The 25,509-nt window shown below is 53.3% G+C and overlaps 1 protein-coding gene across 3 annotated transcripts in view; it reads right to left on the reverse strand.

Annotated features, from left to right (window-relative positions):
* Nucleotides 1-25,509, reverse strand: part of RNF220 (ring finger protein 220) — a 324,645-nt gene that overhangs the window by 122,719 nt on the left and 176,417 nt on the right. For all 3 annotated transcript variants that reach the window (XM_077823455.1, XM_077823454.1, XM_077823453.1), the window contains one exon: nt 4,586-4,715. In XM_077823455.1, the coding sequence (XP_077679581.1) occupies nt 4,586-4,715 (130 nt within the window). The remainder of the gene's footprint in view (nt 1-4,585; nt 4,716-25,509) is intronic.

Raw genomic sequence — 25,509 nt, forward strand, 5'->3', positions numbered from 1 at the left:
ACACATTCTATGGCATATCCATTCATATATGTATATTGGGGCAAGTTTATGTATAAGGGGCCACCACATCAGTGGGCTGGCTGCACACAGAACAAACTGATCGTCATTCTGAGGGCACAGTGCCCAGTTAGCTCCATCAGGAGCCATGTGGACGGGAGCATGGTGGAGGCTGGAAAATTTAGCAAATAGCACCTGGTGAGGGTGTGCCGTAATGTGCCTTGCACTGTCCAGTGACCCCAGATTCATACAGGGCAGTCAAAGAGTGGGCTGCCGTTCACCCCTTTCCCTACACCACTTTCTTCCCCACCTTCCTGGGGCCACACGTTCCCGGTCAATCACACCAGGTGCGCTCTCTTCATGTGGCGGGATGGGGAGCGTGGTGCTTCCCTTGGGTGTGTGCTCGCAGCTCCCATTGACATCAGCAGGAGCACAAGGCTGCATGCAGGAGATGGGATTGTGGGAATCTGGACTTTACGGAGTTGCTTTTGATTCCTCAAACGACCCCCACCTCCTGGACAGGAGATGGAGATGCAACCCACGGTGCACCGAGAGACACTCAGACCGGCTTCGGGATATTACTGCCGGCCGAATTCCACAATAGACCTGATTGCTGCTTCCTGGCTACCCTGGAGCTGGTGTCAATAAATACATAACTATGGGCAAGATAGACAGGTGCAGGGTCCGATCCATGTATCTGTACAGGCTCAGTGGGACCTGGGGCACAATTACGTGCCATGCATATAGGTCTGATGTGGCACTGTTATTATTTATTATTTCTATTGTGCGAATGCTGAGAGGCCTAATCAAGGATCGGGTCCCCATGGGGCTGGGTGCTGCACACAGATAAAATGAACAGAGGGCCCCTTCCCTAAAGAGTTTCTGGGACTGGTTCTACACCCAAACCCTATTCTTCACAACTGGCCTTTGGCTCCTTGGAACGGGAGCTTCCCAAAGGTAAGCTCCTACTTCATTTCTCTGCAGAGGGAGAGCATGAATTTTCCGGTACTGAAGGAGTTAATCCCATAACGCTGAGGCTTGTAGTTTTGTTTACTTTCAATTTATACCCTTCGCTTAAAGAGGGGAAAAAAAAGAAAAAAGGGGGGGGGAAGAAAGCCAGGTGACATATTCTAAGAGGGAGCACTGAAAACGTGTTAAGCACTTCAAAATCTCATATATTCAATCGGCCTCTGGCAAGACATCTGCCTAATGTTAGCGCTTAAATATCCTTTTCCATTTTACATGCATTCAAGTCTCATTTGAGCGAAATGAAACGGTATTATTAAAGGGAGATTTTGCACAAATGGCCTGAATTTGACATGTCAAGTTCAATGAGGCTGTTACATATGTAACGCCGAGAAGGGCTCTGAGGCTGCTGGCTCTTGAAACGCCGCCAGTGGCTCAGAAATGAAATTTGCATGCAGCCCTCTCCCTTCCCTCCCTCCCTCCCTCGAAACGCTGAGCTGGGACTCGCGGGGCAGTTCTCAGGCCCCAGCCACTTTAAGGAGGGGTTTGGACCCAGATCCAAGGCTGAACCCTTCAGGTTGGGCCCATCTCAGCTCAAACCCACGCAGTGTTTGAAGAGGCTTCTGGTAAATTCCACTTCACTACGTGCCCTGTTTCAATGACTGGCCTCAAAGCTGCTTCTCCCACCCCTGGCCTCGTCTCTTCTCTAGGCACAGCCCCTCAACGCAGCTGACTGCGCTCACAGCTGGTTGCCAGCCCCTTGGGATGGCATCTAACCACACCGGCTCAGTCGCGCCCCTCCTTGCCTGAGAGTGGCTTTCCAATGGTCCCAAAGGGTGGGGTTCCTGCCCCTCCCTGTGGAGATGGTTCCACAGCCCCATAGATCTCGCCTGCAAGGAGCCTTTTCCTGCAGTTCAGCCCATCCTCCATCCCATCCCTCCTGTGAATACCCTGGGAATGCTTCCTCTTTCCACTGCTCCTCTTCCTTTGCCCCCACCCTCCCTCCGTATGGCACTAACTTCCTGCTGAGGAGCTGCCTAACCTCAAACCCAGCGTGTCAGGCAAGGTCACCCCAGACCCAACGGTCTGTTCCACCGGCAGACCACTGCTCCTTCCAGCCCAGTATCCCACCTCTGGAAGCAGGCTGGCCTGGACGCTTTTTGCTAAGGCTGTGATGATGCCTGCAGAGTGGGTCTGAGGGGATCCGCCTTGCCTCACTGTAAGCGCTGGCCATTTATTTTTGTTGCTGTAAATGATTCAGGTTTATTAAAACATCACCACACAAACCATGACTGGCTGTGTCCTCTGTTAAAAACTGAGCCCCACTGGAAAGCAACCCCTCGGCATGTTTCTCCCCATCAGATTGATAAGTAACAGCTGCTCTGTCATTTTCATAATGACTCGGCATTGGCAGGGAGTGGGCTGGGCTCCTGCCCCGATCCCCATCACGTTTATAGCTCTTCCTTTATTTGTATGTTGATTGGATTATTTGAGATCATCATGAGTGTCTCTCTCCTCTCTGTGATGTGTTGCTCTCTTGCTCCCGGCTCTTCCTGTGGCCAGGCCTCCAGGGCAGGGAGCGGAAGAAGGGCCGCTCGGATTGTTACAGCCAACTGGCCCTGCCCGGCTGGGAGAGCAAGGGGTTCATTCCAGGTAAGCAGCCACATTTGTGTCCCGTTCCCCGGTGCTCCTGCTCACCGCCCTGGCAGGAGTTTCGGGGGCTCCCTCCCCGGCTAGGGCGGCCGCGGCCAGGAGGCGGGGAGAGAGCGGCAGGGCGACGAGCTGCTTTGTTGGAGATTAGCCTCTCTTGCCTGAATCCATAGAACAGATTGACTGTTATCTGTCATGGCACGGTGGGAGTTGTTATTTAATAATTAATAAAGACCTCTGATTCTTCTTCACCGCACACGGGGCCGACCAGAGCCGGCCGGGGAAGAGAGGGCGAGCCAGAGAGAGCTGTCTGCTCTTTAACTGCCGCTGTTATTTAAAGGAATAATGCCATTCTTTTTCATTTGTCAGCTGGCCCACAATGGCCCTTGTCATGCTTTATGATTTAGGGTTTCCTTTCCTTTCCCATTAAACGCCACCTTCCCATCACCGCCTTGCACCAACCAGAGGCTGCTCTGCAGTTTCAGTTTCACTCTGATATTGGCCCAACTTCCTTGATGGGCTGCTCTGACCACTAATTGCTTCTGTTCATTTAAACCTGTTCACTAATTTGCAGTGGCCCTTTATTAAGTTGGATGCAGCCCAAATTACACCATAAATTACGCACACAAGGGGACTGGGTGTCGCGTGGGATGAATGGATTGGCTATTCCCTTTTTTTTTCCTCCTCTCTCTCACTGTCTCTCTTTTAAAGAGCCATGGATCTGCACTCCAGCTGAGTGCCACCTGGGTGATGAATCTGGGAGGTCTCAATCCAGCCCCAGTTCAGGAGGTCTCTGCTGAGGTTCCCTCCATTCTCCCTTCATCTGCAGCTGATCGCAGTCATTGCTTGGCTGGAAAAATATCCCAGACTCAGCTGAGTCTGAAGTGGGCTTTCTCTCTTTCTCTCTCCAAACCTCAGCGGTGGTCTGACCAGGTGCTATGGGGCAATTAATCTGAGCCACTCCCCCACCTCCAACTCCCTTCCCTATCCCCCGGTGATGTAACTTAGCTTCCAGTCGGCAGTTTGATTCTTTTTCTCACCTTTTAATGACCGGGGAATTCATTAATAATTGAAATAAACACGCTCTTTTCCAAGGCTGCTGAGTTTTATTAAGGCAGGGGCAGGGATCTGCCAACCCTTGGCTGCAGTCATTCCCTAAATAACTGCTAGCAGTTAAACTGCAATTAATTTTTTTTTAAACAGGGGAACTTTGCCGTGCTGGGGAAAGCAGCAGGCAGTGAGAGCTGAAAGGCAGCCTGGGGCAGCAGGCTCTCTGCTAAATGCCTGCTGCCTTGGGGGGTTTGGTTTTGCCCCCTTGAGCCTCATACCTGCTGAAGCAAAGTACCAGGGATGCCTCGAGCTGACAGCCGTAAGTACCTGCTCGCCCGAAAGCTTGCAGCGCAGTGGGAAGCCGCATGTCCCTGGGTTTTAGCGGGGCTGGAGGAACATAAGAACGGCCACACTGGGTCAGACTAAAGGTCCATCTAGCCCAGTGTCCTGTCTGCCGACAGTGGCCCATGCCAGGGGCCCCAGAGGGAGTGAACAGAACAGGGAATCATCGAGTGATCCATCCCCCGTCGCCCATTCCCAGCTCCTGGCAAACAGAGCCTAGGGACACCATCCCTGCCCATCCTGGCTAGCAGCCATTGATGGACCTATTCATTAGTTTATGTCTAAGGAGTGCTTCCAAATCTCTGTCATCCTGCTGACTTTGATGGGGGCTGGATCGGGGCCTGGGCTCCCAGGTGAAAACGAGTTTGCTGGATTTAGCCCAATCCATTGGGCGCTTCATGCCCACAACCCCGCCCCCCCCACCACACACACCTCGTTCGCTATCACTGGCAGGGCCCGCTTGGAAAGCGCCCATGGCCCGCTGGCCCCGGGGAGACGCCTGCTCCCACACCTGGATTTTAAGCTTTGGCGAGCTGGCCGCTCTGGTGGAGAGAGGATGGAAAAAAGGGCAGCCCCTTACCTGACGTTCAGCTGAGTGAGTTTCTCCAGCTCCAGCTCCATGTGTTCCTGCAGGTCGCCGGGGCGCAGAAGGACCTGGCAGATGGGGCAGATCGGGGCCTGGCTGTCGAACAAGGTTGCTTTCTTTTTGCCTGTGGGGAGAGGAGCGGAGAAAGCATTAACCCTCGTGCCTGTGTAAGCCCAGTCTTGGTTGAAGCTGACATTACCCCAGCCACGTTTCTCCGCTGGCCTAATGGTAGCGCGTGGACGTGAGAGAGACCCCGTGACACAAGACGCTAACAGGGAGGTGGCGGGCGCCCTACCCAGCTCCACGGCACAGCAACCCCAAAGGGAGCGAAAAGGAAAGGTGAGGCTTTGCCACTTGGTTTTTATCGAGGCAGCTCCAAGCTCTTCCCGTGAACCCTCGCAGCTGGGCCAGACACAGCCTCCAGGTCCTATTCCCTTGTTCGACTGAGACGGTGTCTGGGGACAGGGCTGGGTGGGAAATTGCTAGCGTGAGTGACATGCTCCCACTTCAGGCTGGCTGAATTTCAGCGTGACGATCTGAACACGACTAATAGAATACAGGCTAATGGAAAAAACTATTCCATAGCATATTTTCTAATGAATTTCACTCCCTGGCAGCAGGCACAGTGAGAGTACGAACACCCCTCCAGATTAAAGGATCTTCGGCCAGGCACGTTGTACATGTCATCACCAGCGGGAGGCAGTGGGGTCCAGTGAACCGAGCCGAGGTTCGATTTTCTTGTGCTCCCCGATCTGTCTCTCTCTCTGTATCCAGCTTGTCTTATGCAGGGCCCGGCTTTGTTCTCTCTGCACAGCACCTCACACGACGGGCTCCTAGGCACTCTGGGAATATAAATAATATTCCTGGCTCTGCCATTGCGTCCCTGTGTGGCCTGGGGCAGGACCTTATCCCCGCTCTCTGCCTTGGTCTCCCCATCTATAAAATGTGGAATGACGCCATTGCTCTGCCACTTGGAGATGGACGGACGATAAAGTGCTAATTACTATTGTAAAGCCCGACAGCCCGTGTGAGGTGGGCCAGGATCATTAACCCCAATGTACAGAGAGGGGAATTCCCCCAGCCCATGCAGTGAGGCAGTGGCAGAGCGGCTTACAACCCAGGGCACTGTTCTCTTTCTCCCCAACCCCTCAGAGATGAGTAAGTCCCACTGAAGGCCATGGGAATTTCTCATTTCCTGTGGTGAGAGGAGAAGAACCCCCGGAGCTCCTGGCTTGTTCCAGCTCCGGACTCAGAGCACATGCCTCTCCCTCCTGCCCACCCCACATGTCCAGTAACAACCTATAAAAGGAGAGCTCAGTGCCATGTGGGAGCCTGGCGGGGGCTCCCTTCTGCTCTGCAGCAGCTCCCCGTTACTGAATCCCACCCTGCGCTCCCTGGAGTGCTGCACCGCGGCCATGGCCACACGCCTTGCCTGGCTTCCTGACAGCAGCTCCGCTCAGGCTGCTCCCCAGCGCTCCAGGAGGAAGGCTGGCAGCCCACTGGAAAGGTCATGGGCCAGATCCTGGCTTCGCAGTGCTGAAGTTCACTGAGTCACACCAGGAATCTATTCGATCTCACGTGGTTCGTCTCCCCATAGGTTGATGTTATCGGGGGCCCGATAACGGGAGGTGCTGAGTGTCTCCGACTTCCCTGGGAGTTGGGGGTGCTCAGAACCCTGCAGGATCAGACTGGGGAGAGCTCAGAAAAACTCTTGCGGCTTGCCCCAGGCCTGAGAATGCTGCCTTTCTATTTTCACTGCACAACCAGATTTCTCTGTTTAAGTCCCTGTTCCTAAGCCAATTTCCTCCAGCTCAGAAACTTTATTGCCCCCTCTGTTAGGAATATACAGCGCCTATTTAACATAAAATAAAACTCTAAAGCAAACAATGAAGCTACAATAAAGGAGAAAACCCCAACGGCCTCCAAATCCCGGTTTCCCAGCTGTATTAGCGATTGCGCTCATAAGGGGGCGTGCCGAGTCCAGGTCTGAGCACTCCTGCAAGGGGAAGCGTGCTTTATGGCTGCCTGTTGTCATCTAATGTGAACCCTCCTGCTGGATTATTTATTTATGTATTAGACATGGATCAAATTGGTGAAATCCAGGCGAGAGGCAGTAATGCACAATAAAGCAGTCTGCGCTGGATACAAGGGGCTGCATGCAACGTGGCCTTCCAATCACCAGCCAAAAGGTGCCATTTTATGGCTCCTGAGAACAGCGGAGCCCAGCTCAATGAATGCCCGTTAAAGGAAGAGACCTTCTCAAAAAATGAAATGTGGGCGCAGGCAGCTTTACTGGGTTCCTGCTGCTCACCGTATAAACAGCCTGTGCACAGATTTAACGAGAGGCAAGGTCTGAAATAAGTTTGTGACTAACCTTGGCTCCTCCTTGCCTTCGAAGGGCACAAATAGCCAGTGATGGTGCTTCCGTGGGGCTCCCAAAGCACTTTAGGAAAAGCCGTTAATTAGATCCCAGCCCCCTGTGGGGCAGGTATATAGTATCTCACTTTTCCCATGAGGAAATGGAGACAGCGAGAGGGACTTGCCCAAGGTCAGAGCCAGAGATCAGAACAACACCATGAATCCATTGTCTCTTTACAGCCCCTCCTGCTCTAACCACTAGCTCATACTCCCATCCCAAAGCCAGGCAGGGAACTCAGGAGTCCTGACTCGCAGCCCCTCTCTAGCCACGAGACACAATTTCTGCCTCCAGCCCAGAACAGACTCCAAGGGCTCTGACCCCTCTCCCACGCTTCCCTGCTCCACCCAGTGTACCCCACTCCCCTCCCGGCAGATTTGCAGACATGCAGCTTTGCTATCCTGGGATGTCTCCCCCTCTCTCAGACAGAAGCTCTCTCCTCAGTCTGTCATGTTTAAATAATGCCCAAAAACCAAACCGGAGCCAAACAACCAGCGCGCGCTGACCCCGGCGGGAAAGGCCGGCATTTGAGCAATTCCAGCTTCCTGTTGGAGCCTTTCCACTTTTGTGTGGCGGGGGCTTGAAATAGCCCGGGAGGGACCCCCACCGCCTGCTATTTATAACGTTAGCCCCAGCAACAAAACAATGGCGTTGTCTGACTCTCCCTCCCAAAATAAACAGGCCGTCTTCGAGCGGACGGGAAATCCTGCTGGGTCCCCGCTGGGTAAACATGCTGCCCTCCTGGATCCCCTCCCCATCCGCCTGCGCTGGGCGTGCGCCCTCCGAGACCTAGGCTGTCTGGGACGCAGAACGGTAGCAGCCGCGCTGGGATGGGGCGGGCACCCTTTCCTGCCATCGCCACTAGGGGCGCTCTTGAGCCACCGTCTCCAGCCCTGCTCTCAGGGCCGAGCCCGGGGGGCCTTTAGGGCGAAGGAGGGAAAGTCACCCGGGGCCATGGGGCAGCGGCACTGCTACGGTGGGCAACGGGGCAGCAGCCTGAAGAAGCCAAAGCAAAAGGAGCCCATCAAGTGCCAGGGGGCGGCTTTGCTACCCTCAACCGACCAGCCTGTTTCACCCGTTCTGTGTCGGCAGCACACTGGCTGCACGCGGGCGGCTGCCCCGCAATTAGCTTCCTTGGGCTGCGCGTCCTGAAGGCAGCTGCGGGTTAAACTGGCTCCACTTCCCCAGCACAGACCAGAGCTGCGGGCTGCAGGATCCTGACTCGAAGGCTGGGGGCTATGAAACGGAACCTGCCTGGCCTCCAAGGGGCCACGTGGCTTCCCCTCTGCCGGGAGACCGCCCTCCTCTTCCAGGGCCTGGGCCACGCGCCACTGCCATTAATGGAAAGACTCTCACCGACTGTACTGGGCGCTGGATCGGGCCCTGCGTTCCCAAGCCCAGCCTCCCTGTCCAGGGTCCAGCAGCCCCCTCAGGCCAGGCCGGCAGGAGGATGAGCAGTGCTCCCCTTAGCTGCCAGCTACACTAACTGAACTGTAACAAATCTGTGCCAACCAAGCACGGGGCAGCTGTCCCTGCGCTGCACGCTGTCCCACCTCGGACCAGGGTGGGGACAGCGGGGCGAGAGCTCCCACCCTCCTGCTCCGGTGAGCACAGGCGCCTGCCGCTGGCGCTGTCAGGGGTGGGTGGGGGTCCTCCATCAGGGTTCAGCAGCGCGGGGCCTATGACACACAGCTGCGCAGGAGTGTGATTGATTGCTGCGCTGGGGCTTCATGGCAGAGAGGGAAAGACTCGGCCACTGCTCAGAGGAGCTGCCAGACTCACTATGAGCAGCAGGGAGGGGACCCATTCTGACTCCTACACACGGCTCCCAGGCCTGCAGGACTCACGGTAAATAGGGAGCGCTCCTGAGGCCAAAGATGTGTTGTCTGTGCACAAGGCCAACTGAGAACACACCCCGGACCATATTCCCTGGCCTCAGGGCCAGCCGGACTCCCACCCTTTGATCTCGTCTCTTGTCTGGGGATGACGCCTGGGCATCGTGCAATGCGAGAGCAGGGTGCAGCGAATCCTGAGTGCAGCAGCTTTCATTTTTGGAGGGGCAAAGGAGGGCAGAGACATCCTTAGCTTGGCATCAGTCCAAACCATAGGTAGGGGCTGGCAGGGTACTCACCACCACGAAGGAGTGAGTCCGGCTCTGGGATCTCAAGCTGGTAACTGACCCAGCCCACACCACTGAAACTCAGAAGCCACCTCTGAACTGAGCTAGGGTGGTAAATCTATTCCACTGGGGGGGCAGGGGAGAGGGCATCTACCTGTGACAGGCGCTGCCCAGAGTTCCCATCCTGGGTCAGACCTGCCTGCCCATGCGGACCTGCTCGATGCCCCCAGCTCCGCTCTCTGTGCCAAGCCTGCTCCTGGGAGACCCTGAACGGCTCTTTTCAGGGTTTGTTTTTGGCAGCTGTGTTTTTGTTTTCCTTGCCTCTCTCTCCCCCCTTCGGTCCCTTGTCAAGCTGTAGGGCTCTGCTCCAGTGTTTACCTTCCTCCACTCTGCTGCGTTCCCCGTCGCTGGCTAGTGCCAGAGAGATGAAAAGGCAGACCCTGGGCTCTCCTGCTGTTTGCATGGTCTCTCAGGCTCCGAGCAAATGTTTAACTGTAAGTGTTGAAACTGAATATTTCCTGCCCTGAAAGCAGAGAGTTCTTGATACACAAATGAACCCCTGCGCTGTGGAATTTTTCCACAGGCCCCTTCAGAGGGAGCTTGCAAATGGATCACAACCCAGGTGGCTACTGGATTAATAGTAACGCACCCTCCTCTCCCTTCTGGAGACTGGGAGCTAGATCCTTGTCTTGGTTACATTGATGTAAATCTAGAGCAATTCCACTGATTTCCAAGGTGCGACCCCAGATTGACACCACCATGACTGAAAGCAGGATCGGGTCCCTGGGCTCTGAACATAGCTTAGATATCTGTGAAATGAGTCTGAAAATCGCAGCTCAGTCCCTGACAAGCTCCGTTGCTATAAAACAGACACAAATGCAGCCCGTGCCCAACAATTAAATCTGAAATAGCAGAGAGGGTTGTGGGTCAGGACTGAGGGGCATCGGCTGAGCTGTTGTGGGGGGAGGTTCAGGGCTGGGGTACCAGGGGGCTGCGGGTCGGGATTGAGGGGCACCGGCAGAGCTGTGTAAGTATGTTGCTGAAGTGACTCTAAAAAGAACAACCAAAGGAAACTCCTTCAGTGCAAACAGCAAGAGAAATGCAAAGGAAGCGACTCCTCCTCTCAGAGACTTTGGGCAGTGAAGTTCTCAGTCTCCTTCAGCTCCATCTGAGCTGTAAATCGCCCCCGAACACCAAGTAAAAGTTCCTCCACTTAGCTTTGAAAAAAAGGGTAATGCAATGGAAGCTAGTGGTGGGGGTTAGATGACTCACCAATAGCTCATATAAGGCAGCTGAGACCTACGGCTGAATTCCCACCTACCCTTTCCCGTGGTGAAGGATGAGCTGGGTTCCTACGCAGCATTCTTACCAGATCCCAAATAGCAGGAGTAACAACTGGGATTGCACCAGACCGGGGAGCTCAGAGCTAGGCCGGATCAGCACCCAGGTCGAGCAGCCAGCTAAACACACGATGCAGTCACCGTCCCTAGCACGTCATGATGGGAGCCATGCAGCTTCCAGGAAGTTCTGTAGCACCTCCCTGGGTCATAGAGCGCTTTGCAAGGGTGGGTCGGTGTCACTATCCCCACTGCACAGATGGAGAAACAGAGGCATACCGCGGTGAAATGAATCTCACAATGAGGCAATGACTGGCCTACAACTGGCTCTCAGCCTCCTGCTCCAAGCACCAGATCTCACTCTCTCCTGGATCTGGAAATAGAACCCAGGAGTCCTGACTCCCAGCCCTTCCCTACACCACTCTAGCCGCTAAACCATCCCTCCCCGCTCCCCAGGGCCAGGAATCCTAAATATGATAAATATCCATGTCATATAAATGGACAACTAAAGCCCCTCAGCTCCCGGAGCCGCAGGCAGATCAGATCTACCTGAGCTAAAGACGGACGGGAGAAGAGACGAGGCCACTAGGGCACTACAGAAAAGCCTAGACTAATTTAGACGCACAGAGAAGAGCCACAGACCCCACAAAGGCCCCAGGAACTCTGCTATTTCTATGGTACTTTAGGTGGGAGTGGCTCAGATCCCGCCGTGATGGCCAGCAGCACAAAACCCGAGAATAGAAAGATCAGCAAAAGGACAGCTGGGAACAGCCCCGCTAGGAAGCGTTGGGAGAACACTGCAAACGATGTCCTAGAAACATTGGCTAGATCCTCACATACATTTGCTGTGGCGGACTCTGACCCTTTTAGGGTCTGCGAACGTTGGTGGGTCACGTGTTATTAGCACTGGCACCAAGGAAAGTCAACTTCAAACTCCCCCCTCCCAGAGTGCACGCAGAAAGCAAAACCGGGAATTCGTTTTCGGTGGGTGTTAGACCAGAATGACCGTTGTCCAGTCAGCAAACAAAAGCAATTCCATGTGACTTACGGAATGAGGCAGCCACTGGGTAAGAGAAATTCACACGCAACTTTGAATAAACAAACTTGAGAAGAATCACACATCGGTTCATTCTGGGAACACAATAAGATGCAAAATTAGTTGAATAAATTGTTTGCAACTGGATTATTTGTTTGGAACTACCACCCCTTCATCTAGCCCCTGCCCCAGCCATGCGTCTCTCCGGGTCTCCCTGTCTAGGGGTGTAAATTGGGGCCCATATGGTATGTTCAGGTGGGCAGGGGCAGCCAGGAGGAAAAGCAGGGCTGTTCGCTCCAGGCTATTTGCTTGTGTTTTGCCCATTCTACTTTGAAGTGCCCCAGCAATAGGGCTCCGACCCCCTCCCTAGAGATCGCATCACCAGTTGTGCCCAGTTGCTTTTCTCCCACTGACACGTCTTAATGATCAGAAAACGCCTTCCCCGCATTTAATTGTCGTCAGCCCAAGCCATGTTCCAGGCGCGTGAGTGCAACGGAGACCACTCCTCCGTTTCCTTTTCTTATTTCCGCCTTCCTTTTTTCTAAAGACGCCTCTGTCGCTTAAAATCAATCAAAATCATTTGACCTGAAACGCCTCTGAATAAAAACAACCCCACGCTGGGACCCGAGGTGCAACAGTTTATGCTGCGCCTCTCGGGCTGCACCGAAAACAGGTGGGTGGGAAGGGTCACAGTGCCCCAGCCTCCCTGGGGGTGTCACGGCTGCAAGCGCCTCTCCTGCACCCCCCACGCACGCCTACACATGGCTCCGCAGCAATTCGTTTCTGCTCTGTGATGGGCCTGGTGTTATCTGTGTCCTGATAGCAGGTATCTTGCGTGACAGGCCTCCTTTCCTTCCAGCTCACAAAACAATCATTCAAAGCAAGCCCCATATTAGCTCTGAAGCAGGCAAACGCTCGCCCTCCTCCCCGTGAACTGGGCAACGCCGTCCATTGCAAACAGCTCGGCAGTGACAGTAAGTGGTGGTGACGGGGCTGTGGTGGGCTGCTGGGCGGCGGAAAGAACACGGCGATTGAAGAGGAGATGGTTTATGTGTCAGCACAGAGTATCTGCGACCAGGCAGAAAGACGTGGGGAAGCAGAAACTGTTTGGTAATAAAGTGACAGAACATGAATAATGTTGATCTTTGCCTTCCGTATTTATTCTCTAATCAGCATATCCCTGTCTGTGGATTTGGATCATACCAGGCTATTTACCGTCCTGCTTTAGGGACGGAGCACTGTCTCTGTGGGGTTTCCAGTGCCTCCCTTTGGGCCCGATTCTGGGTGGTGGTGAATGTTCGCGACTTCAGCACATCGCAGGATCAGGACGTTCAGCTCTGAGTCAGTTTCAGAGCAAGGCCTGATGAATCAGGGGCCAGAGGGCAGTGCTGTCAGGGGGCAATGCCCCAGACTCCACCCCTTCCCCGCCTCTTCCCCCGGCCCCACCCCCTGCCCTGCCTCTTCCCCCAGATCCCACCCCTGCCCCGCCTCTTCCCCCAGACCCCACCCCCTGCCCCGCCTCTTCCCCCAGACCCCACCCCCTGCCCCGCCTCTTCCCTGGCTCCACCCCCTGCTCCGCCTCTTCCCCGGCCCCGCCCCTGCTCACTCCTCTCCTGGTCCTCAGACAGTCTGTGTGCTGAGCTCTGTCGGGTTCAGAGCCCTCTGAGGTTCATCCCAGCCGACGGGCATGGCCTGGCAAGGCAGCAGCACCAAAGGGGCTGTTTCAATGACCATCAACATCAGCAGGTGCTGGGTCAGGAGCAGAAAGACCAAGGGCCTGATGCTCCACAGCCTTGCACCTTGTGCCATCACCAACACACAGGCAAAGTCCCACCCGCTTTGCGCTGGGGGAAGTGAACGCACCAGGTGCAAGTCAAAGGAGAACCAGCTCCCAATGGCCAGACCTGATCTCAGCTAGATTGGTGTAAACCTGCAGTCACTTCGCAGAGGGCAGCCAGGTGACTCCAGATTAACACAGCCCCATCTAGCAGCTCAGAATCTAGCCCTGCGAGCATGCGCACTCCGACCTCAACTATCCAAACGCCAGGCACTCAGCAAGTACGTTCAGATCCTCCCCCAGGGGGTTCTCCATGTGACCAACAGACCCTGCCGTGGATAACTGAGCCTGAACTGCACATGAATTCTGGGGAGGTGGGAGAGCTGGTTTTGATTTAAAAAATCTTTACAGGAGTCACTTGTTAGTATTAATCATTTCATTACCGGAGCAGTGAGAGGACTCCAGCAGAAACCGTCTTGAATAGGAAGGCAGAAGACAGAAAAGGTGGGTGAAAGGAGGCATTCTCCCCATTTTACAGATGGGGGAACTGAAGCCCAGAGAAATTAAATGACTTGCCTAAGGTCACACAGAGCTGACAATTTAATCCAGGTCTCCTGAGGCCCAGTGCAGTGCCGCAACCCTAACCCGATCCTCCCTTTGCAGCTTATCTAGCTAAGGCTCTGATTTACCGAGACAACATCTAGGTTCCTCTTGGGACAGGAGGGCTATGGAGCGCTCCAATGGGGAAAAGGTTGCTAAAATACTGATTTTATTACTGCACTTGTTTGTTGCCATCTTCCTGCACTGCACAGGTGGGTCACTAGTGCAGCTGCTGCTCTGGATAGATGGGGCCATTTAACTGGAAGGCCCCGATGCTCAGCTGGGACAAACCCAATTAGCACCCGATGAGGAGCTGGTCCAAAGTGACTATATGTGATGGCTACAGATTATAATAATGCTTGGTACTTCTATAGAGCTTCCACATCGGGTGATCTGAGCAACACAGGAACTGCCCAAGCGGATCAGACCCCAGGTCCAGCTAGGTGGCCAGTACCAGAAGGCGCAAGAAACCCCTGGGTGGGGAAGAGAACCCAAAGCCCCTGCGCTCAATCTGCAGAGAGCACAGCTGCCCATCGCAGGAGATAGGAAGATGGATTACACTGGGCAATAATTTAAGAAACGGAGTGAGTCTGTACATCCAATCACTTTACAAATCAGGAAAAAGGGAGAGGGGAGGGGTGGGGGGGAAGAAGTGAAAAGGCCGCGCAGGGAAATGCATCACAATTACTGTCTGAGCTCTAATGAGGAGCCTGTCATGAGGCTGTCATCCTGCAGAAAGCCACCTACTCAGAAAGATTCAATAAAAAAGTAGCAGAGAGATAAAAAAGAGATATATTTCAGCCCTTGCTAATATTCTTTTCATTTGTCCCAGCACAAAATAAGATACTGCACTTAACCGGCTCGGTTAAAATGAAAAGCGGGGGGGCCCGCGTTGATCAATACCACTAAAAGCCGGGCGACACGGTGATGGAGTGCAATCTTTTTGTCTGTGCTGAAGCAGAGCAGAAAGGCCCGGGCGGTGTAATTTATGATTCGCACGCACGCCAGCTAACTAGAGGCTGACAAGACAATGAATTCTCGATGAGAGGAGCGCAAGCCGCGGAAAGAAAAGAGAGGAGGAAAGGGAGAGCGTGGCAGGGCTGGGGAGGAGAAGGGAGGGAAAGGCCTCCGGAGCTGGGGCAGACCTGCCGCCCCATCGGACCACTGCTACTTTTGTACTTGGTACAAGGAGCGGCTTCGCACCAGAGTGAATCAGCAACGCATCCCCTAGATTTACGGGCAAGAAAGAGAAATGTTAAGAAGAAACTTGGAGCCTGTCCTAGTTCCCCTGGTTATTGGCTTGTCCCGCTTTCCCCCTGCCTGGCCTACATCTCTCAGCGCCCCAGGGCCAGACTGCGTTGTGTGGGCGGCAACAGGGGTGCCGCGTTCTGTCAATGGCCGGCAGCGAATTCCCCATGGGCCGGTGAACTCTCCACTGCTGTAAATCGGGAGGAGGTGCCTCTTGTCCAGATAGGGGCGATTTCAGGAGTGGAGCAGAGCTAAACTGATCCTGTGCTGGCTTCTCTGGCTGAGACTGGGGGTTCAGTCAGGCTGGCACTGGATCGGGGAGCTGTAGCTGACTTCTCCCCTCCTCTGCGCTGAGCAGAGCTCAGAGGCTAGGGAAAAGGGAGCCCCCCCCCCATCTTCTCTAACTAGCTGCCTCAGCACCAAAGTATTTACACACCCCGAGCAAAGCCTTGACTCCACTGAAGTCAGTGGGGGCTCTGCTACGAACGTCAGTGGGGCTGGGATCTCATGTCCAGGTGGGCTTGCCAGGAGAAATGGGGGGACAGGTTTCTCAGTGACTTCCTTCCCCGCACCTGGCTTTCCAGGTGTACTCTGCTGACAGGGTGCATTTGATTCTTTTCCGCTTGACCGCAGCGCCTCTGGCTAGGACAGCAGAAGACAGTGCCCCCATGGGGAGTCCCTTCCTGAGTCAGGGGTTGGTTGTCAAATTCAGGCGGGAGATCTTCAGCGGGGCAAACTACAGGAGACTCCAGGACAATAATTAACGCTTATAGCAGGGGTGTGGAGCAACCATTCGCTGGGTGTCTCTGGGGGTGGGAAATGGGATGTGGATCTTTCACCTCTCGGGCTGCTGTTTCCAGCCTGGCTCCAGCTCACTGGTGACTAAAAGTTGTTGGTATGAGAGGCCGTTTTCGTGGCCCCTTGTGAAGCAAGGTGGGGCTCAGACCTCAGGGGGCAGGTGTCTGTGATATAAAAGCTGTGGGTCCCCTTGCTGGCAGTCCCTCCTGTGAGGCCAAGGATGAATGCCACCTGTCCTCCTTCACACTCCGGCTGGGGCAAGTAGAGGCAGCTGCCACTAGCGTGTGGAGGGAGGAATTTTAGTCTCCAGGGATGTCGGCCGGGCAACTGTCCCCAGCCAGCTTGTTTTTTGATCATGAAGAGCCACAGGCCATGGAGGAACCTCCACTCATCACCAGGGTTACTTTCATGACCTCGTCCGCCACACCACTGAGCAACGGCACCTGCAGACCCAGCTGGGGGTTGGGTGGGTCTGCTCAGCTACACTGCCCAGGCGGGAGGACCCAGTTTAATTTTCTGGGTTTGGTCTCTTGTTCTTGGGCCAAGGTTAGATGGATCTGGGCCAAAATTCCTCCGTCCGTTCCACAGAGGCAATGGCAGTAGGAGCTAGAGGCAGGAGGTGGACGTTTAATGTAGAGGCCTCCGCGCCTGGCCAGGAAGCACTCTCAGAGGCTGGAATGAAGGACAAGAAGGCACCCTGCAGAGTAGGAGAGCAGTTCTCAGGTCACAGAGGTAGGGAGCCTCTGAGCAAACGGCATCTCAGACTCTTGGTTCAGGGCTGGCATCTTTCTGGGAATCCGTTTTCTGACTGGTGCTGGCACGTCCCCATGCACATGCCATCTGCCGCTTGGGTCCTCTGCTGGTCCACGTTACCTCCGTGTGGATATCCCGCCCCTTTCCAGCGGTAGCTTGTGAGACTGTCGTTCTCAGAGCTGGCTGAATGACGCAAAAGTGTGTTTGTGGCCACTTCTTCCAATCCTGGACAGTTGCTGGGTTCTCCTGGGCTCACACCCCTTACTATTCAGGGTGTGCTGATCCGGGGAGGCCTGGGAAAAGCCCAGATCTGGGAGCCAGGAGCTCCTGCTCTGATACTGACTCTGTGGCCTTGAGCAATTCACGTAGGCCCTCATTTTCCAAAGTTCCCACTAGCTCTGAGTGCTTCCATTTTGGGGAGTCCCACTGGAGACGCCTGGGGCTGTAGGAGGTGCTGAGCACCCACAATTCCAGCCAAAGTCAGGGCTTAGCGCCTCTGAAAACCAGGCTCAAGGGGACTCAAGACACCCAGAATGAGCGGCCACTTTTGAAAACGTTGGCCGTCCCTTCTGATTTCCCATCTGTCCAAAGGAGCTAATGAGACTTTGCAGGGGGCTCAGTGAGGCCAAAACCATTAAGGGGCCCAAGTGTCGCTTTGCCATGGAAACAGCAGCACAGGTACCCCTTCAAATGACAGTGACACTGGTCCAGGAGCCAGCAGATGGTAGCCACAGGCTAAGGGAATTGAGGCAAATTAACCAGTGCCTAGATGGGTGCTGGTCTCCATGTCAATTGCTTGATATAAGGAGGAAACCCCATTTTAAAAACTATCCTGGATGCAGCCACTAGCAAAATGTCCTGCAGGGGAATGACCCTGCATCGGCTCCAGGGAGGGTCTAGACGGGAACTTGTCCATCTCGTTATTTCCAGGGCTCTCACTGAGGTGCTATCTGGGCTCTTCTCTAGAGCCCACGGGGCAGATTTAAAAGGAATCATGAGGTGCCCAGCTGTCGAGGCGCTGAGCGCCATGTAGCCAAGTCCTGGTCTCCCCGCGTCTCTGGATTGCCCACTAAAGGAATTGAGCGCATCCGCAGAGACAGAAGCAGCCTGCAAATGTGGACTCTCCATTCTTCCTTTGATTTCAAATGAGAACCCAGGAAAAGTCCTGTCCCTCTTTGGGAAGGGGTGATTAGCACCCGCTCTCCTTCCCTGTGCCTGCCTGCAGCCTGGAGCCGTGCAAGCTGTGCCAAAGCTCCAGCCCCTTTTCCCACAACCCCATCCCTCTCCCACAGCGCATCCTTGCAGGCAGGCTTGCAGCGCCGTGTCCTTGACTTGGAGGGCAGCCTGTTAGGTTGGTGATAAACTGATATGCCTATAATTTGAAGGGTGACGGGGCAGAGTCTTTTCCTGCCTCCTGTCCCCTCCTACCCCCTTTCCTGCTTCGTGCCCTCCTCCCTCGGGCGCGTGCGGGGGGGGGAGGGGGCACATATCGAAAACACAGATATTGAACTGTCAAAACTGTTTCCTACAAGAAAATAGATTCATCAGCTTGCAGCAGGCAGGGTCATTGCCACATTCTCCCCCCGCGCCAGCCCCCGCACATGCCGGCGCATACCCAATGCCTCTTCGCCGCACCGGCACTTTAGCTTGTAGCTCAGGGCCCTTAAGTGACTTTGAGAAATGGATAATCGATTATAATTCCATGGGCCTCTCTGCAGATTTATCCGGAGAATGTATAAAAGCCGGGGCTTGGGAGAAGCAGGTCCTTCTGGCCAGCACGTCAATTGCCTGCACTCTCTCTCGCTGGCTCGGAAAATCGCATCCCAAGCACGACTCTGTTTAATCCATCAGTACACAATCAATGCACTCTGTAATCAACTCTTGATCACTTAATTTTACACATGTTGGCTGAATCCCTTTGTTTAATCACTAGATCAGGCTGCATTGTTGCGCGGCACCCTCCCTGCTGTCCCCTCCCTAGCCCCCCCCAGAGCGGCACCAAATACAACCCAGTGCCTTCATTTCACCTTGAGGAAGAACTACTGTGAATTCAAAAAAAAGAAAAGGAGGATTTGTGGCACCTTAGCTTACAGCTTACAGCTGTAGCTCACGAAAGCTCATGCTCAAATAAATTGGTTAGTCTCTAAGGTGCCACAAGTACTCCTTTTCTTTTCACGAATACAGACTAACACGGCTGCTACTCTGAAACCTGTGAATGGAGAGAGCCTTGAGATCAGCTGGAAGGGGAAAGAAAGAAAGAAAGAAAGAAAGAAAGAAAGAAAGAAAGAAAGAAAGAAAGAAAGAAAGAAAGAAAGAAAAAGATTTTTTTCCAATGTCATATTCTTCCTAGAACTTGTCCAAACATTTTTACTTAGATACAAAAATATCCACTGAGATTTAAGACTATAAAAATACCCCAGTTGTTGGGCCTGAAAAACAAAGGACCAAAGGCTCCAAGAGACAAAAGGGCAGCTGCTCCCTGTGTGGATCTGGGCATGACACGCAAACAGGTGACAGCTAATATCGTGTGGACTTCTATGGCTTAGCACTGGCATGGTGCTTCTCCACTCATTATTTACATTGTGTTCATAGCCAAGCTCTGGCAGATGCTCCGCAAACCCAGTTCCCTGCCCCATGGAGTTTACTATCAAAGCCAACATACTGAAGGCATGGTTCTCAATCCATCCCCTACTGGGGCAGCCTCAGAACACCTCTGGTCCCACTGCCATTTAGCAATAAGGGAAGAGTGGGAGGTCCTGACTCCCAGGTTGAGAACCCAGGTAATGCAGCTAAGCAGCATTTTTGCATTAGTTGTACCTCCAGGCTGAATGCACCTGACAAACGCACACAAGAGTCAGTCTCCAGGAGGACGCTAATGGCCTGAGATGCCTGATTACTGTCACTGAAATGTGTTGGGTATATTTTTTTAACATCCTGGGGGTCACATAATCATTTTCAGGGGGTGTCTGTGACAAAAATTTTTAAAACACGATTTAATGAGCACCTGAAATCTTAGCAGAAGGCAGACCAAGTATTTGGTATTCAAAATTTGAGGTGTTCTGACTGGATACGTAGATCACATGGCAAGTTTCTGATGCCTGTTTGGATGAGTGATGACACTTACAAGCTTATTGCCAGTGCAAAATACACCTTTTTAAAATGACCTCAACTCTGCCTCTAGGTTTTGCACGTGGAATTGCTGCTCACACTCATATGCAATCACCAATGATAGACTCTACATGAGCGAACAGGACCTGTGAGCACAAATGCCAAGTGGATGTGCAAATGTTAGCTTTGCATGGGAAACTCACACACAACACAACAGCATGTTTACAAGGAGAGGCCCTGGCTTGAAAAAGCAGGCCCACATGTTTAAAGAGAATTCCAGTTCCTGTTCTACAGCAAAAGGCCTTCAAAGAGCCCCTGCAGTTACTCATTCTCAGCATGGAAAGTTCGCACAAGATGGAACACAAATAAAGAATGGACAGCGCAGAAGATCACGAGATGCCAAGAGTTAGATGCAAAATTGAAATCTCACAGTAGCCAGCTCTGCTGTGACCGGCCCCTAAGTATAAACTATAAATAAAATAAGCCCACCCTTTCACCATCAGACTGCATGTAAAAAGCATTAAGGGGAGTCAGCACACCAAGGGGAAACCAGTGCTGGGTACATTTCCCCTCAGCCCAGTGGTCAGCTAGCAGACTATCAAGCGGATTGCTGGGCAGGTGGAGTTTTACCTTGGGATTCTGCTGACAGGTACAAACTATTCACACTTTGCTTTTGTGGCTTATATCCTCACCAGAATCTTTGAACAAAGAAATCAGTCATAGATCAAACAGGGCACTCTGGGATGCTCACATGTGAAAAGAGGAAGGATGGTGTACTGGTTAGCAACTTTGGAGACAGAGGTTCAATTCCCTCATGCACCACAGGCTCTCTCTATGTGCCCTATCTCGGAATGGGGGTGTGTGTGTGAGTGTTTACAAGTACCGCCCTAAATCCCAGGAGCGTTGTGTGCAATGAAGACTGTGGTGAGGTGCTCAGATACAACACTGACGGGGGAGGTAGCTTAGAATGAAAGGCAAAATCTCCATTTTCTTAAATGGGAGCCGAGTCAGGCATGCTGATCTTCTCTGCTTCATTGTCCAACCCCTTTCCATTATATTGGATTATTTCGTTATCTCTACTGATAGTTTCTAGGTTCTGTATCTACACCGTCACACCCAGCGGAAGGGCTTGCAGTGCTGCTCTCACCGGAGAATCCACACTGGCATTTCAGCTCGGTTCGCCACGGTAACTTCTGCCCACCACACTGGGGTTGTCACGTACCCATGAGGACTCCAGCCCTTAGATTTTAACAGTACATTGACTTTGTTGTTTCCCAACCCCAGCCTCTGCTTCCTGGTAGGAGACAGGGGCGAGCTCTGATGATGCCCATGTCAGGGCACAAAGACCACAGGGGCTGGTAGGATCCCAGGCTTGGGATCCTTGTCCACCAAACCCTGTTTGCAGGGCTCAGGACCAATGACCTGTTTGGGGTCCAAAGTGAAACTCCATCCAGCTGGCCTGGTTTTCACCCGGAATCAGGCACTGGCCCGGGCTGGTTCCACATGGGTGCACCTGGCCGGTGTTTGGGCAACTTTCATCTGCTTTGGGTTCAGGGGCAAATTATGGCTGACCCATGGCAACTGAGGCCCCTTCCCCATCCCTCACCCCATCCCGCTTCCTGACTGGACGCCACCCGGAGTGAGTGTCTCTGCTCCTAGAGCGTCGGTGTGTGGCTGGCAGTGCCTCATGGCACCGAGGCGGTGTGGCCAAGCAGGATGGGGTGAGGGACTGTCTCCACTCCTGCAGGGACGGCACTGGCTACATACACCTTCCTGACGAGCGCAGCCCAGGCTGCGGGGGCCTGTACTCATGCACTGCCCTCGAGGGCTCATGTCTGCTCCCTGGCATGTCTCCCTCCAGCACCACTCCGCCCACCGGGGCCTTGAATGGCCAAATAGGTGACTTTGGGAGGTGCCTGGCATGGAATGGAAACACCAGACAGTGAGAGGCGACTACCCAGCACAGCCCGTGTTTATGTTTCAGTAGCAGTGCCTGGAGACCCCAGCCAAGGTCAGGGCCCCACCATGCTGGGCACTGCACAGACACATAGCGAGAGAGTCCCTGCCCTCGAGAACTTACCGTCTCAACAGACAAAGTGTGAGTGGGGAAACTGAGGCACAGAGTGGGGTGGGGACACAGTAGGTCAGTGGCAGAGATGTAAATAGAACCCAGGTCTTGTGAGTCTCAGTCCCTGGGCCCTCATTGAACCCACTCCTGATAAGGACAGAAATGAACAGGGCCAGCAACAAACGATGGCCACGGGGCAGAGAATCCACTGCCTCTGAGGGGCAAGTCTTTCTTGTGACCCACCTGCCAGCACAGCCCAGCCTCATTCGCATCCTAGCCTTCCACTGTTTTCTAGCGTGGGGGGGGGGGGGGTAGAGAGAAAAAAAGCAACCTGGCAAGGGCTAATTAATATTTAATTTACTGCAAAATGTACTTATTATTCCCAAGTAATTGGCCGACTGCAGAGCTGTGACCACGACTGAATACAGAGAGAGGGAGGCCAAAATGCAGGTGGCGGGGCAGGGGGGAAGGGCAGGTGGGGAAGCACAGGGGTGTCGCTGTCGTTGACCAGACCACACTGCACAGCTTCAACGTGCATAATGAGAAAACTTACATGGCTTTGACTGGGGTTTTTAGCTCTAAGATGGCTGCACTCCCGCTAATAGCTTGCGTTTAGCTTATTGCACTGTAATTGCCCTATTACCGCGGCAACTCTAACGAGGGGAAATCGGGGGGGAAAAAGGACTTTGGAAATAGGTGTCATTTGCAAATAGGTTGTTGAATAACACTGCAAGGCGGCCAAATGCAGAGAAAACAGGCAATGCCTGCTTGTGATTCCCGCATAGATTCCCAATAACTAAGGCGCTCGGTGGCTCTGTCTCTAATTCTGCGCCTCATTCCATGATCGAGCTATTGGCTCATTTAACTCTGAGGATGGGAAATATTGTTTTAGTTGCTAACAGAGGAGCGGCTCGCTTGTGACACCGTGTGGGTTGTAGATCGGTTCTTCTTGACGGCTTACTCTGCAGAGAGGGTCCATTCCCCCTCCCATGCTGAGTGTCTCAGCGGGATGTAAGTGGTGCACCAGCCTTTTGCTGGCTCGTTCCACGGGGGAGAGTTTCAGAGCCCCGATCCTGCCAATCCTCTGAGCTGTGATGCACACACGAAGGCCGTGCCCTGGTGTCGGCGCCTGCCAGTTGCCTGGTGAGTTTCGTTCCCTTTGGATGCCGTCATTTAACACGCAGCCCAGTCCTGTGCATATGTGACTGGGCTTTTGGGGACAGAAGGCTGCTCTCACCAGATGCGTGCTGGGCTCAAGGGAGCTCGGCCCAGTGCACAATGGAGGGGATGGAGAAATGCACCTTCCCTGCTGGAAGGACCTGTAGAGGTGCTTGGAGAGGGGAGTGGAAGTTTGGTTAGGTTCTCATTCCCTGCAGCAGCCCACATTGCACATCCCTGATCTGCCTGTCCCTGTCTGCTGCTGGGTCACACAGGCACCAGTGAGGATAGCCCTAGCGTGCAGGAGGAAGAGAACAGGACTGGGGCTATTTTCCTGTCTCTCGCTGTCCCAAGTGTGAAGCCAGCTCTCTTTCCTAACATGTGTCACCAGGACTCCAATCCAAAGCCTGGCTTTGCGTCCTAAGGCTCCTGCAGGTTTACAATGCACAGAAACCTCAGGGCAAATTCCCAACTCGGGGTAAATCTGGAGAAACTCCACTGACCCCAATGAAGTGTCGCCCAGTGTGAGCAAGTCCAGCACTTGGCACCTTCGTGCTTCGCAGCATCCAAGCTTGTTGAGTGTTCCTGTTTGGAGACATCCCGTCACGGCTGCCCCTGCCTCATACGGATCGTGCCCTCTCAGGGGGACTTTGTTTCTTTGGCTAAAATAAATAACTAATCAGACACTGTCCCGGGAAGATCTACGTGGTGGCGAGGGTCCATGGCACTCACAAAAGGAGGCTAAAAACACGGTGGGGGGGAGTTATTCAGTGCTAATCATAAAAGTAAAGACCCCCTACGCTGCATTCATCCCCGAAAGCGAGCGACAGACTGGAGGGAGCCCAAAGAAACTCAAAACAAAATGATCATGGGAATGGAGGGTGAAAAGAGCTAAACCTAGCTGGCTACGTGACAACTTCGGTCCCAAACCTGTAACGTCTGTCTGCATGGATCTTATTGAAGACTGAGGTTTAACAGGTCTTTGGGGGAGGGACCATGTCTTTGGTCTGTGTTCGTATGGCGTCTAGCACAGTGGGGCCCTGAGCCATGACTGGGGCCTCTCCCTGGTAGCACAGCACAAAGAATAACGAAGAGGAGGAGGAGACAAGACTATCGTCTACAACTTGCTCAAGTGACTAAGGAAGGAGAGGAGTTGTACAGGATGGCTCTAGGGCAGAGAGCTTGGAGCGGTGGGATAAAATAAAGAAAAGCAAAATGTTGTGTGAACACTGAGAAACTTTTCCCAATGGTGAATCCTATTCGGCCACTCTGAGAGAGGGGAGGAGCAGGAGCCCCACTGCTGGGAGCTTTTCAGAAGTAGACTGAGATATATGGCCGGTAAGACAACTCTGTGCTGATCCTCAGTGAGACTACAGCTGTGCACAAGGCTGCCTTTGTATGTGTTTGCAGGATCATGGCCCTTGAGTGAAACTCCCCTTGGATATGTGTTGCAGGTCGTGTGGACCATGCGTTCACAACCTGGTGGGGGCACCCAGCTACATCCTGGCTAGGTCTGAGGGGATCCAGGTATGGAAAAGGTTGAGAACCACTGGTGTAGACCAGCGGGATACATTTTAAATGCCAGTCCTTGGCAGTCTCTGAAATGGCTGCATTTAGTTTGGAAAGCAACTCCTCCTCTCCTTTTTGACTACACGTTGTGTATTATACCCGTAGTAAAACTGTAACTGCAGCAGAAAACTACACACGAACTCCATAAATAGTAACAGGCCCCCCTGGAGGCATTACAGGAGAATGTGTCAGCACAGAGTGGTGTTAACACTGAGGAAAATACACAACGCTGCACAGTCAAAAGACACATTTCTCAGCTTATTTCTTTTATGTACAGATTAACTGAAACCTCCCTTCCTGCAGAACTGAGGGGGGGCAGGGGAGAATGAGCTGAATGTGGAGCAAAGGAGCTGGTAGAAATCAGTGGTTTGGGACAAGGACACTTCCTTGCCTTTTGCAAGGTCAAACTGACTCACTCTGTTACCCTCCCAGGGTGAAATTCCCCCTGTGGTGGGCCTGGGCACCACTGTATTCTGCTTATGCCCTGAATGTAACAATGGGAGCTGAGCATTTTGGGAACTCTGGCCCCAGTTGCTGAGCCCTTGAACATGTGGCCCATAGGGTTTATGACATGAAGTTGAGCGGCTCTTATCAGATACGGAGGCAGGTGGATAGACAGACAGACAGACAGACCTGATCCTCACACATACACACCCAGACAATCTACTGCCAACACAACAGCTAAAATGCAGAAGGGTTTGTGAGCACCATCGCTCCCCAGATGAGACATGTGTTAGCCACCCGCTCTGCAGATGGAAAGAAAGACCATGATTAATAGCCACAGGTACCCCCTAGATGGATTTGGGAACGAAGAATGACGCACAAGGCAGCTATACAATTTGTCAACGACAACCACTACAAACGGAAAAGCGGGTCAGGTGGGACCGCAGCAGCCCCCAATTGCTGTGAGTGCCCTCCCCAGCGTGTATGC

Source organism: Eretmochelys imbricata, chromosome 8 (assembly GCF_965152235.1).
Source record: "Eretmochelys imbricata isolate rEreImb1 chromosome 8, rEreImb1.hap1, whole genome shotgun sequence".
NCBI classification, from domain to species: domain Eukaryota; kingdom Metazoa; phylum Chordata; order Testudines; family Cheloniidae; genus Eretmochelys; species Eretmochelys imbricata.